The sequence below is a fragment of the Chelmon rostratus genome, chromosome 7 (assembly GCF_017976325.1).
Source record: "Chelmon rostratus isolate fCheRos1 chromosome 7, fCheRos1.pri, whole genome shotgun sequence".
Taxonomy (NCBI): domain Eukaryota; kingdom Metazoa; phylum Chordata; class Actinopteri; order Chaetodontiformes; family Chaetodontidae; genus Chelmon; species Chelmon rostratus.
In genome coordinates this window covers 4,805,596-4,820,294 of record NC_055664.1, presented here as the reverse complement: position 1 = coordinate 4,820,294, position 14,699 = coordinate 4,805,596, and the positions used below count along the sequence as shown (strand labels likewise).

Below are 14,699 nucleotides of genomic sequence, written 5' to 3'. Positions count from 1 at the left end.
CAGAGTGAATGAACTTAAACACAGAGGGTAACACACCTGCAATCAAGCATTCTGAGCTGAAGGTTCACTTGCTAGCTTTTTGATGCATTTGACCGCATCTCACAAACCTTCTTAAGCAAATGGAACTTGCTCAGTTGTCTCCACCCCACATACAGTCACCTGAACAACCACCGGACAGAAATTCTGTGCTTGGGCCATGTGGTGTCACCTGCACAAGTTCCATTTGCAGAAAAAGGCCTGCAGGATGTGGATGAATGCTCCAGAAAAAGAGCACCTTGAAGTTAAGTAGCATATTTTAACTTGGAGTCGAACATTTCAGTTTTTATAAACTGGGGTTTATCACATCTGGTCTGATACACTGACAGAAGTAGCAATAACTAAAACACTAATCAACCAACTTATCAGGGAAGCATCCGACAGTCTCTGGCCTTTAAAAACAGGCTTGTCAGGCTTTTCGTGAGCTACAGTTGGAAAAACACCAAAGTGTTCGGCTTTGTGACAATGCATTTTTCAGATAATCACATTGTTTGGCTTAAGGACAGCAATGATATTAAGTTGAGAAACATTAGAAAATGAATATGACTGTGTGTGGGCATTATTTATTAAATATTCTAAATAATTCATATTTTTAGCATACAGTGTGTTGAGTGTGGCTCGTAAATGTTGGCATTGTTACAGATTATTGAAATATTAACGACTCCCTTCAGCATACATCTGTTGAGCACTTAGCATCGCATATGTGACTACATACCAGAAAAAAGTAATTACTACATGTGGTTTGACTGTGTGCAGATTGATCAGGAGGGGCTCACGCTGCCTGAGAGAAGCCTGTACCTGGGACAGGATGAGGACAGTGTGAAGGTAAATGTGTTTCCTTACCTCCTTCTTGAACGCAACCTCACCACCTCCATCTCTGTTGCCACCCTTCTCCCATCAATCTCTCCCTCCTTCCCATTAGCTTTTTTCTCCCTGTATTCATTTTTCCCCTTACTCTCACTTCCTGTTGGCCTCCATCTACACTCCTCCTCCCACCCTAAACATCTTTTCCTTCCTTTAGCTCATACTTGACTTCTGTTAGGCTCCCTCTTTCCTTCCTAACATCCCCTCCTACTGCACGTCTTTCCTCCTTCCATCCCTTACGCCTTCCTTTCCTTCCTTCACTCCTCCATCTGTCCTTCTCCACATCATTCCAACTGTTTCCCTGTGTCACCCGCTGTGCTTTTGTTGTCCCGTCCACTTTGCCACATGTCACCGCCGTCACCGGCCATTACTGGTGATGGCGCGGCTCCTCCTCTGCTGATGTCATTGTGCTCCTCAGATCCTGGCAGCGTACAAGGCCCTGATGGAGCGCTTGCTGAGCATGCTGGGAGATCGCAACGCCACGCAGAAGTCCAAGGAGATTATACAGCTGGAGACCCGTCTGGCCAATGTGAGCTAATTTCACATCTACGTGTGTGTTCATGTGTGTGCATGTGTGTGGATGTGTGTTACTCATTTTGTGGGGACTTAAATCTTTTTACACTTGGGTTAAGGTTAAGGTTAGGGTTAGGCAAGCAGTGGTTATGGTTAGGTGAAGTCTCCAGGAAGTGAATGTAATGTCCTCTGAAACCTGACTGTGTGTGTGTGTGTGTGTGTGTGTGTGCAGTGTTGACTAAAATCTCCTCTCTCTCTTCAGATCACTGTGTCAGAATATGATGACCAAAGAAAGGACATCAGCACCATGTATAACCGCATCACCCTCAGGCAGCTACAGCGCATCGCTCCCAGTGTGAGTACAGCACACACACACACACACACACACACATGCACACGTGCACACACGCACACACACAGCATATAAAAATATGCATCATTTACGAGTTTGTGTGTGTGCATATGCATTTTGCGTAGAAGCAGACGTGATGGATTAAGATTTGAACTCCAACTGAGCATTTTAAGTAGTGTGGCGGGTGTGTGAGCGCACAGAGGGAAGGTGTTTCGGTTGGGAGGGAGTGGTGAAGTGCAACACACACACACGCACACACACATACACACACACACACACACAAAGAGGCCTAAGTGACTCACAAAAGCTGTCCGCCCTGCAGGGTAGACGGGGTGGTTGAGGGATGGAATGAAAGAAAGGAGAAGGAAAAGGAGAAAATGAGGAGACATTGGGGGATGCTGGGAATGATGGAGGGAGGGGAGAGGAGACAGACACTGGGGACACAGGCAAGGAGGAGAAGGCGGAGGCTCTCCTCTGAAGCAGCAGGAACACTGACGGAGAATCCTCGAGATGCTTCGTGGTCGAGGGAGGGATTGATGGGGGCTGGAGGAAAGGAGCTGGGATGGGATCTGGGCATGTTCTGAGAGGAAGATGAAGAGTTTGATTTTTAGCTTCTCAGCCAAAAAAACTACACACACAGAAAAAGAGACCGTATGAACGTGAGTGGGAATAAAAGGGGTGTGAGGGACGGGAAGAAAAGAGAAGCATGGGCTGAAGCAGAGTAGAGATGGAGATTCAAGCAGGGAAAGACTGAATGCCGCTCGATGGCCTCAGTGTGTAGCTGCTATTCATTTGCTTTAACTTTGGATTTGGAGTCCAAATTCTGTAAAGCCCTCGAGCTCTGTCATTTAAATTTGAATTCAATGTAAAAACCTAATTAAACTTCCAAAGAGGATGGCGTGCAAGTAACCAACCACCAAAAAAATGTGTTTTTTGCAATAAGCAAAGCATAAGTAACTACAAAACTGGTGAAATTCAAATTAGAGTAGATCAGTGTTTGCCTTTTTGTCTTGTGACCCTGCAAAATCTCCTCTTTGCAAACAGTTCAACCAAACCAACCAAAGAGTGATTTCATGTGAAAGAGTGAATTCTTTGGGGGGGTGAGATGTGCACACACACACTGAGGGTGAACAGGCAGCTAAGCGAATGTGCCTGATACCAAAGCTCTCTTCTGACAACATGGATCATACTTTTGCTTTATTCTGCACAGATCACTGCGTTATTTAAGTAAAGTTTATCATTTATTCCCAGAGCTGCTGAGTGCTGCTAACCTGCTGTCCCTTTTACATTCATGGTCTGGGTCTTTAGACCTGATTTATAGAACCCCCAGTCCGCACTGCTCTAAGGTTACCATGACAAGGTTGCTGGGTTGGGATTCGAGTTATGGGTCAGTGCAGGTTTGTTGGGCTTTTCTTGTTTGTGTTGTATGCTTCTCTAAAAGCTAACTTGTGTCATTCCTCCACTCACCATAGCTTCACTGGAAACGCTTGCTGGACAGAATCTTCCACGACAACTTCTCGGAGGATGAAGAGATCGTGGTGCTCGCCACCGATTACATACAGAAAGTCTCTGACATCATCAAGACCACTTCAAAGAGGTAGAGACAGAGGGAGCGGGTGGCAGGGTGGAGGTGGAGGTGGAGGGCCGGGGCTGTGGAGAGGGGAGAGAAAGATGAGGGCGCTGAGGTGTATGGAAAATCGATGAAATTAGACGCAGGATTTTTTGAGTCGGTACTTTTTGAGCATGAGTAAGCGCTTTTGTTTGAGATTGTTTTGTGTGTGTGTGTGTGTGTGTGTGTGTGTGTGTGTGTGTCTGGTGTGTGGTGTGTGTCTGGTGTGTGTGTGTGTTGTCTCTGGTTTAGGGCTGTCACCATAGTTTGGGCTACAATGCGGTGTCACGAGGTGTATGGATTGTTTTTTAAGTGCTGCTGTACATGTACTTGTGTGTTCATTTGTGTGTGTGTGTGTGTGTGTGTGTGTGTGTGTGTGTGTGTGTGTGTGCATGTGTGTGTGTGTGTGTTTGAGGTGAGTCACTGTTGGGTGAACTCGCAGTTCTACTGCTACTGATTATTATTGATCTACACCCACACCTTTCTACCACCTGCAGACTCAGACAGACGCACATGGACGGACGGACACACACACACACACACAAACACACACACACACACACTTTTTTTCCCCTTCCTCTTCGTGACAGACTCCTGGGGAGGCCTTAGAGGGCTGCTGCACATCAGGATGTGTGTCACAGCAACTGACAGCTCGCCAATAGCCATTGTGCTCTACACAAATGCACAACAGCACTCGTCCCTCATGCGTGGCTGAGTCGCCAGATGACTGGCGGGTGGATTACCTGCTTGTCATTTATGTCTGAGGCTGGATACATGTCTGTCTGCCTGTCTATAGCAACCTAACCTATTCAGACGTTCTGGTAATTTCATAACTCACCAGTTCATGACATCACGGTGCCTTCAGTGTGGGTCATTTTACCACATCGTCTCACCTCTTCAGATTTACCAACTTAGCCTCTGATCGATTTTAACACAAGATCGCGGCCTCAGACTGGTGCAGTGCTGATCAGCCATACACAAGATTTGTAATCAATGAATGAATCAAAATGCAATATATTTACATTATCAGAGGTTGATTGCCAACCTGACAAAAATCTGGTTTTTAATACAAGGTCGTAGCACTGGCTCATTGTGCAGTGCCAGTCTGTGAGATCAGCTACCTCAGGAATCCTGCTGTGAACAAATGGGACAAATGGATGAATGGTTGCTTTTATTTACAAAAACAGACCTCTGACTAAGTCATGTATGAATGCACTAAGAGGACTGATCGATGGGAGCAGATCGAGGACCACATTTCCCAGAAACCCCACTCACATTTTTCACCACTCTCAAAGACATACATTTAAGACTTCTTTCTGCACTGTAAGCTCACTTAGAGCAACTGCATTTTTATTTCTTGCTTCTACCTCAGTTTTTGGCCTCATTTTATTTTTTTCTCCATGCACATTTTTCCAGGGTCCAAATAAATGTTGAAAATTGTTTAGTGTTTTCTACTGCTTACTTTTATCAGCCACAACAAAAGATAGGATCTTTCTTTTTGCAGTGATTTAGCTCAGCTCCCATCAGTGTAAACATCTCCTCCATATCAAATTTTCTACTCTCTGTTTTGAGCCCTGTTTTTCCTTATCTCTTTTATCTGGTCTCCTGCTGCTCTCCCGTCTTTGTGAAACGTACTTTTTAATCACAACACTCCAACACACATAGGGTCATATCATTAAGGGATTCATAATCCTCTTTGTAAAAGTACAGCTACCATCGCCACTGTCAAACCCATTAGCCCAGGTTCACTTCTCCTCGGGTCCGTCGCCTCCTTTGTTGTTTACCAATCTTCCCTTTGAGTTGTCTGTCCATCCATCCCCCCTGATGGCTTTAGTAATAGATTCTACACTAAGTTTCAATCATCCTCTCTCCCCGTCTTTTGTTCCCTCCACCCGTGTCTACCTGACATCCTCTCCCTTTTATCACGCGTTCACTCAGTCAGCTGTAACGTTTGGCCGACACTGTGGCGCCGCACTCTGAAAGTTAAAATCAACTTTTCATTTCTCAGTTGTTTATAGTGGAAGCAAATGTCAGTCACATCTTAAGCACGTGACTCCAAAAGATACAATGTTATTTATGTATGACTGAGATACTCATAAGTTTGTGAGTCGAAGCTGGATTCATAATGCAACTTGCTGTATACCTCTAAGCCGGTAGACACCCACTTCCTTTAAACCATGTTCACTGAAACACCACAGCTGGATGACATTATCAGGGTTGTTTTCTTGTATTTTAGAAAGCCCCCTTCAGAGCCCCAAAGGACATTGTGCAACTGTTTTCTCATGCTGAGCAGTACTGCTGACAAGTAAATTAATCTTATGTTGAAATCGTTGCGGAGCCGCTTTCTTCTGAGACTTCACCATTTTGATTTGCTATCATAATTGAGACTTCATATCTCATAATTCTGACTGAAAGAGTCAAAGTTTGACTAATTTGGGAAGGCCATGAATAAAACATTCAATCTCTCTTTTCTTCTTTTCCTGGCGGGAACGGGCTTCCATACAATGACAGTGGGAGGTAGCAGTTTGAACTTTTAAGACTTCCTCTCTCTCTGACTCTGTCTGCCACTTTCTGACTCAGTGTCTTTCCCTCTTTCTCATCCTCCGCTCACCGAACCCTTTTCTCCTCAGTCCCCTGCCCCCCAGCTCTCTCCATCTGTCTCCCTCTCCTTCTCATCCCTCACTAAATCTCCCCTTCTCAACTTTGCATGATAACCCTTTCTTTCCTTCTGCCTCAGTCCCCCAACACCACTCTTCCTTCGCTCCATCTGCATCTCTTCCCTTGTTTTCTATCCAGCTCTGCCTCCTGTCATCCTCCTCCTCACCTGTCCCTGCTCTCTCCCCTCTTCTCTTTCACCACTCTTTCTCTTTTTAATCTCTTTTCTTTTTCCCCTCAATCTCATCTTCCTCCCACCTCCAGTCTGTCTCCAGGTTCTGTCTGCCAGGAAGTTCTTTATTGGGGTTTGAACAAAGGTTTGCATTGCTTGTTCACACACACACGCGCACACACACACACACACACACACACACTGTCATGCTGGGGAGTGTTGTTCATTAGAATATCTTATGAGAACTCTGTTAAAAATGCCCCAGTTCCTCACATCAAGGGGTCCACCGCTGCCTATTATTTGCCGGTCACACAGCTTGGTGCAACACCCATGCACACAAATAAACACAGAACCCAGGAAACTGAAGTTAGCACTCACAGTGGGATCACACTGGGAATTTGAACCTGACGGAGCAAAATCCTGTCAGAAAAAAAAATCCACTTCCTTCTTTTCCTCCTCCTCCTGTTGAAAATGTGTTACTGTGCCTACTCTTCCTGCTAATTCATAATGAAATGTGTTTTTCAGTATCAGTAACCTTATCAAAAACTAATTGCTGCTTTGTGAGTATTGTTTGCATATATGAGACAGTGCTAATGAAGGAATATCAACAAAATGGTATAACGAGACTTCAGCCATGCCAGTGGCTCTGTGAGGCTGCATGTAGGCACGGCGATACAGTGGCAACATCAATCTTAAATCCCCAAACCCCTTGGAAAGCCAGTTAGCTCCTGACTCTTATTCCAATATTGAGTAGCACAGCTCCAAAGAAGGGCTCAATTGACTTCAGTCTAAAATATAGTCACTTTTTCAGCACCGTAGGTTGTCGTACTAACTGCACATGTGCAGCAACAAAGTCTCAATATACAAGTTTTTAAAACATGTACCCTCTATTTAAACATCAGAAAGGCCTAATTATTTCCACTAGCAGGAAACATAGTTATCATAATAATGCAATAATATGCACATACCAACAAATCCAGCAAATTATTTCCAGTCAATTGTGGCTTTGGGCTTTGAGCTAAATGCTAATGTCAGCATGCTCACATGCAACATCACAATGACAGTGCTATTATTCTCTGGAGGTCTGGCTCTGGGAGTTTCAGATTATTTGAGAACATTCTCTTCCAGTTTGCAACTGGAAGAGAATGTTGTCAGTTTTGGTTAAAAAATGTAACTATTGGACATATTAATATTTTTTTCCAGATGGAAAGTTACTACCACAGTTATTACAGTTCATCCTGAGGAGGACATGAATGTCTGCACCAGTTTTCATGGCAACAATATCTGTCGCGCCATCTCATATAAATATCAACCTCATGGTGATGCAAGACAAAATCTCACAGGATTAACATTACAAGTGGGGGGGTGAGTATTTGTTCACAGCAGAATTATGCTGCTGGCATGTACAATCGTGTTCAAGGTCAGTCACCTTTGGAAATGTGAATTTCCTTAAATCCACCATCTGCCTGCTCTGTAAGCACAGCTTGAACTTCTGGCCAAGTTGTTTGATTGTTCTTGATCTGGGATATGAAGAGTTGGTATTTCTCACCGTACGAGAGCATGAGCCTGACAAAACAAGTGTGATTAGCCCGCCTGCGTGATTGCCCAGTCGCTCATCCAGCCGAGCAAAGCATGCAGTGCATGACGTGCAAAAAGCAAAGAACAGAGATCTGAATCTCCTGCACGTTTAACCACACAGAAAATATGAATCCTGCAAGCACACACCCACCCACCCACACACGGACACACACACAGTGTCATTGTTTGGCTTTGTACTGTGTGAGTCAGGGGTCGTGGCAGAGGTATTGGCCCGTTGTGTTATTGTCCAGTAGAGCAGATGGAGGTTTGTTTCCTGTCAAGGCCAGTAATGGACCACAGAAAAACTCTTCCGTACTCTTTGGTGCTCTGCAGGATTCTGCCACTCACACACTCACACACACACACACACACACACATACTGTCGAAGAGTACACTTGAAGATATAACATAGCTGAAGAGGCTGGCACAGGCTGGCATTGGTATTAATACAGAAAACAGAGGAGGAAAGTTTTGACTCTTGTTAAACTGGTCGACAGGTGAAGAGAGCACACAGACAGGTGCTTCACTTTATCTGTCTCTTACATCGTTATGTGTTTCAGGATGACAGGACGCATGGTTAAAAACGAATGCACCATCCCTCCTTCTACCATCCTCTACCATCTTTTCCTTCTTTTCACCTGCTTCATGTTTTGTCCATTCCTCTGCAGTCTTCCTCGCATCTTCCTCTTCACGCTTGCTTCACCCCATTTATTTCCTTGTTGTGTCTTTGTCTTCCACCCATTTTACCTTCCTTCCTGTTAAAACCCCAGGTGTTTTCCTTCATCCGTCCATCCTCCTCCTTTCCTTTGACTACCCATCATTCTCCCTCCATGCATCGTTTCATTTCTCCACCTCTCTTCTTCATTCTTAGTGATTTGAGGTTGCTATTGACAACTCGATCTATCCATCTATTTCTCTCTGTCCATTTCTCATTGCCCCCATCTGTGAGACGACACACTCTCCATCTTTAAAGGCATCTATTGACCAAGTCCTTCTCTTCATTGTTGTCTCTCTCCACTCCTCCCATGTTCTCATATTAATGGCTTTCCCGTCATACAAGCCTGCTGACCAGTGCATTCACACCTCCATCTCCTCATCCTCCATCCATCTTTCTTTTCCCTTCAGTGTGTGTGCATGTGTATGTGTGTGTTTGTGTAGTCCACACACACTGCAACGACTGCAGCCAATCCCATTAACCAGATGAGCAGGTCTCAATGAAGGGGAAAGCATAATGACAACACCAGCGTCTCTCTCACACACTCCCCCCTCGCCATATCTCTCTCTCTCTCTTTCTCTCTCTCAGGTGTGTGTTATTTTTTTTCCTGAGTGTTTGGGCTAGAGTCTATCATGTCGTTTTTTTACTCAGGTGTGTTTTGGCGTGCAGCATATGTGTGCTCATGAGCAATCCGCATGAGTGGAACAGTCGCAGTCGAAGATTCGCTTCCTGCTGGGTCCACTGCTTTTAAAAAAGTACACTCAAGGTGGCTGTGAAGCATTTTCAGATGAAGCTGTTCTCCAACTGCTTGATTTCATGGCGCCATAGCTTTGAGCGGTCGGGGTTTGATTCCCAGCAGGGCCTCTTGAGCTGAAAATATATGCAGTCATGCTACTATAAGTTGCTTTGGGTAAAAGTTTCCACCAATATAAGAGCTAAATGTGTGATTTTCTGTCCCTAGTTTGAAAGCTTGTGTATGTAGTGTTACTGTTTGCATGAGCAATTTAATTAAATTTATCTTTTAACAAATTAAAATATTAAAATCCAGTTTCTAAGTTATTCCAAGTTTGGTCTGGAGGAGTCCCTCTCTCCTCTATTACCTGCAGGGTCATTACCTGTGGTAATGTGTTGATGCAGTGCACAGGGACAGGGTCTTTTCATCTCCCTAACTAGCCCCATTAAAATCCATTCAGCTAATGAGCCTTCACTCAGTCCTCTGGTGATTAAGACCCACTGCTTGATCTGCAGCGTCTCGCCGACAGGCCCTCTGCTTTCATTTAGCTCCGCTGCGACTCCATTATGGCACTGAGTACACACTGCCTACACAGTACATGTAGAGGAGAGCGGGGCGATTTGAGCTAACGATAAACTGATCATGAGTTGCATGTTTTGGAGGAGTCCACTTCAGTCAGCGTGATGCAGTAAGGACAGCGCACAGATGCTCCATGAAGTTCCAGACCCATGTCAAAACAGTAAAAGATGCCTTAAAAAGGCAGCAGTATGTTGGAAGTGGGTATTAAGTTAAACTGCTAGAACAACTTTTACTCAAAGCTGTTGGCTTTTTTTCAGAAGCTGATGATTTTGTGGTGTTTTGCAACATCCTGAAATATATGTGAATAAATAATGGCCATGGACAATACCTGATTCTGATTGGTCAGATGGTGTGCATTATTTTCAGATAATGAGAGCAGCCTCATCACTATTCTAAATTAAAGGACCAGTGTGTATGACTTAGGGGGATCTCTTGGCAGAATATTCATAAATATGTTTTCATTAGTGTATAATTACCTGAAAATAAGAGTCACTGTGCTTTAGTTACGTTAGAATGAGCTCTTCAGATCTCCAGATTAGCAGGTCTTCTTCCTTCTTCTTCGTCTGGCATGTTGCACCGCTATGTTTCTACAGCAGCCCAGAATGGTCAAACCAAACACTGGCTGTAGAGAGGCCGTTTCACCTTTTTCCTGGCCACTGTAGGGGAGGCTGAGCCGAGGTGTATTCAGTTTGCTGCGATCTGCAATCTCACTGCTAGATGCTGCAAAGACTTTTCTCCTACAGCTTCCTGATGAGATTGAAGATTGATGAGAATAAAGACAATGCCAAGGCTCAGTAATCTTCTCTTTACAACACACATCTAGTAAAGCCGTCTCCACTGCAAACACTCTGCCCACCAATACTGCCGCTCTCTATCACACTGGATGAATGAACGCTGATTGCACACGAGTTGTCTCCTATTCAGTAACAACACAAGGTGAAATAGAAGTTGATTGGATGTAGCTGCAGTTATTGGTCTGTCCCACTGTTGTCCTACAACCCAGATTCTAAAAAAGTTGAAAAAAGTATCACAACAGAATGTGATCACCTGCTAATCCTTTCTGACATCTACTGAAAAAAATACGAAGACAATATATTTAATGTTTGAGCTCATCAGCTTCATTGATTTTTGTAAATATCTGCTTATTCTGAATGTGATGCAGCAACACATTTCAAACAAGTTCAGACAGGAGCAACAAAAGACTGGGAAAGATGTGGAACGCTCCAAAAACACCTGTTTGGATCATTCCACAGGTGAACAGGTTGATTGGTAACAGGTGATAGTATCATGAAAGGCTCATTCGTTCATAAGCGAGGATAGAGCGAGGTTCACCACTTTGTGAACACTTGACTGGATAAAGGATGTTACTACATGGGCTCAGGAACATTTTGTATAACCACTGTCTGCAAACACAGCCTGCCTGCAGATGATTTCATCCTGTTTTTATTTACGTCTCAACCTTTTAGGAATCAGGGTGGTGGTATATGACATATTGCATGAAGGAATAAAAACACAGTTACTATGGGAAATGTCATTAAATCACACGCAATACATGTTTATGTAATATTGCATCGGGGAAATCTGAATGCTGTAAAAGCAAACCTCCCGTTAACCCCTTGCATCAGGTGTGGCTCCAGCTTTACTCTGAGAGATTACTGCCATTACTTTCCTTCAAAGATGCCTCAAGTTAAATGTTCATCTCTCCCACACGCACGGTGGAGGACTGCTTTAGTTCTACCATTAGCATATAGATGACTTCCATACATGTAGCTGTGCACACACTCCCACACACACATACATACATGCATATATAAACTCACACCTGTCCAAGTGTGGCGATACAAACAACCGAGTGGCCACAAAATGACACAAACCAGTTAATCAGGCGAAGCAGCCACACCTGTAACACATGTTGATTAGCTGATGGTACTGATGATAAAGAACACCACCTGAGTCTCTCGTTAATTCATTCACCCTCCCTTCCTCCGCCCCCTGCCTTCCTCTCCCTTTTCCCATCAATTAAATTCACTTCACAAGTGCTTTTTTGGCAGGACCTCAGGGTGCTGTTACCAAGGCGCTTTTGATTTAATATCTGTCATGCATAGGGAAAAATAAAAAAAAACAAGGGAAAACAACAACAACAACATGCCTTTAGGTTCGCATGGAGCCTCGCTGTTGGAGAGCGGGGCATTTGTCCCCGCAGGGCAGATTAGATGTGCACACCCAGTGGGGGCACGAGGACACACCAGCACTCCATCGTCTGGGGGAGAAGACACAGCTTGAATACATAAATGAATGATCCATTTTCTCTCCTCCCGCTTGACACCCCCCTCACCCCTCTGCTGCTTCTCCGCTGTGACTCTCTCCGAAGCGAAGGAGAACTGTTCTTAAACTGTTGGGCCCTCTTGACTCTTCACCACTCGCTCTCGATCACTGTCTCCCTCGTTTTCACTCAAACTTCTCTGACTCTTTGGTGGTTCAGAGGGCAGATGGAAGAGCAGAACTTTGAGCCAGATGGAAGAAGATTACAGTTAGATGCAGTAGATGTCGTTTTACAGAGACAACACAAGAGGAAATGTGCTACAGTCTTGCGTGACAGCAAGACATTGTAACTGTGGAAAGCAAAAAATAGGATATTCTTCCTCTGACAAGTGAAACGTTGAATTTGTGAGGAATAAAACTCAGCCTTGTTTACACTGATTGAGTCAACTCACATATTAAATTCGAACATCAGTGTATCCCAATTACCTGATTGGCTAACTCCTGCCGATTGCTACTCGTGCTGCAAAGCTGTTGCAGTCTCCTCAAATATGAATTAAATCCAAACCAAACTTATGATAATGCATCTGACCCATCCTTCTTGCCTCCTCCATCCTAGGGTTCTCCATAACTACATGCTGTGGCGCATCGTGGCGGCTCTAAGCGAACACCTGTCCACCGCCTTCCGTAGCACCATCCACGAGTTCTCTCGTGAGATCGACGGCACCGAGCAGCAGCTGGAGCTGGGGAGGCTCTGCCTCACTCAGGCCAACAAACACTTCGGCATGGCCCTGGGAGCCCTGTTTGTCCAGCAACACTTCTCCTCGCAGAGCAAGGCCAAGGTATGGGTGGGGGTCCTGTGTTCAGACATCACATTTTGTCCATTTTCATTTAATTCATTTAACGTAAATTAATGAATAAATTCATTTAATCTACAGTGTAGCCAAATTCCACCCATGTGGCCATTTGATTTGAAGTGAACCTTTGTTTTAAATTTGAAAAATTAAAATGGGAATTGCATCTCAAGTTCTGCCGGGGTCTAAACCTGAGACATGAGCCAGCTGAATATGACTGAAGCTGCCAAATTTTAGAGTCAAACCTGGGTCAGGCAGTTCTGTTTTCACTTCATTTCTGTTATTGCAGACTGTTTACGCAGTGCACTGGATTCACATGAGTTGTGTCCACATTTCTCTTATTACTCTCTAATTGTGGGGATTTGATTATGTTGTGTATTGACACACATTCAAAAGTTAGCAGATAAATGCTCCACTGTGTTCACCAGCTATTCGCTAACTCTGCCTGTCAGCTGTAGTGTGCAGGGGGTTTATCAGAACATTTTCAAGTAGATTATGGGTCATATAAAGCAAAGCAATGAGCTGAAAGGGGAACTTGGACATGACACATATTAATAGAGAAGCTTTAACTATGTTAAAAAAGTCAATATCTGAAAAATGTATGATTTGATCTTAATGTACATTATTGTCCCCACACTGCAAAGCACAAAGGAAATAGCAGAGCTATAGCTGCAAATATTGAAACAAACTGGGAGTAACAAACTGCAGAAAGATTCGGGACAACAAAGTCTAAGCATTAAATCTCATTAGGCTTTGCTTGTTGTTTAATTGGCATTCCAGTCCTTGCCTCCGGGGCACGCGTCATTTCCTGTTAGTATGTAGTATGGTGATGTTTTTTAACTTTAAAAAGAGTAAACTATAAGTATTTAGTTAGTACAGGAACACACCATCTATCTCCTTCTCCCCCTTCCCACTGGGCATCGTTCATCTACTTGAAACACACATGGTCAAACAGGATGGGCACAGTCAGAGAGGGAGGTTTCTTAAAAAAAATGACATTCGAAAATAACCAAATCGAAGGTGGCTTAAGTCTGTAACTGTAAGACAAAACCGGCCCGACCTGACCCCGTACTTTAACAGGATCGTTCAGGTGGCAGTACTTTAATTGCATCTGATTCCATTAGCTGAACTGATGCAAATAAACCGCCATCCTGAAGATGTAACTACGTCTACTCCACAGCCACAGTTTTAATCAAATATAGATTTTAGGAGCCACACTCACTTACACACCGGCCTCGGACTCACACACAAGAAAAAAAAGCACCTTTTGGAGGTTGGAGTGGACAGACGTGTCAGACATTTCAGATTTTTAAGAGCTCATTCTGAGCAGTACGACTGAACCATGTGTCAAACTCTAACTGCCACACTATTACTTAATGACGGTGTTTCCATCACTACTCCGTCTAAAAACATTATGCAGTAATAAGCAATTTATCTGCAATTTCCACTGACTGCATGAAAAAAATGGTTGGACAGCAATCTGCGTGAAACCACACAACCTTCGGGACGACACGAGGAAGCCGCCTGCACTTATCACTGAAAACATTTAACTGTATTTTGCAATTGTCTGAGACATTTCTAATCTCGGGGGGAAAAGAAATGTTCAAATTTCAAGACATTTCACCATTTCCATGTCAACACTAGAACTTGTTTTTCTCAGCCTGTTACAGTTCATCATTTTCTTTGGCTCTGCGGGGGCAGTGTAGGGGGGTCCACCTGATTCTGATGGATTCGTGTGTCATGGCATGTCAGTCCAAACTGTCTCCACTCTCTCTCTCAT

The 14,699-nt window shown here is 44.0% G+C and overlaps 1 protein-coding gene across 2 annotated transcripts in view; it reads left to right on the top strand.

Annotated features, from left to right (window-relative positions):
* The window catches only part of LOC121609312 (endothelin-converting enzyme-like 1), a 44,729-nt gene that overhangs the window by 7,137 nt on the left and 22,893 nt on the right, over positions 1-14,699 (top strand). For both annotated transcript variants that reach the window (XM_041940901.1, XM_041940900.1), the window contains exons 3-7: positions 793-861; positions 1,319-1,429; positions 1,676-1,768; positions 3,238-3,362; positions 12,685-12,907. In XM_041940901.1, the coding sequence (XP_041796835.1) occupies positions 793-861; positions 1,319-1,429; positions 1,676-1,768; positions 3,238-3,362; positions 12,685-12,907 (621 nt within the window). The remainder of the gene's footprint in view (positions 1-792; positions 862-1,318; positions 1,430-1,675; positions 1,769-3,237; positions 3,363-12,684; positions 12,908-14,699) is intronic.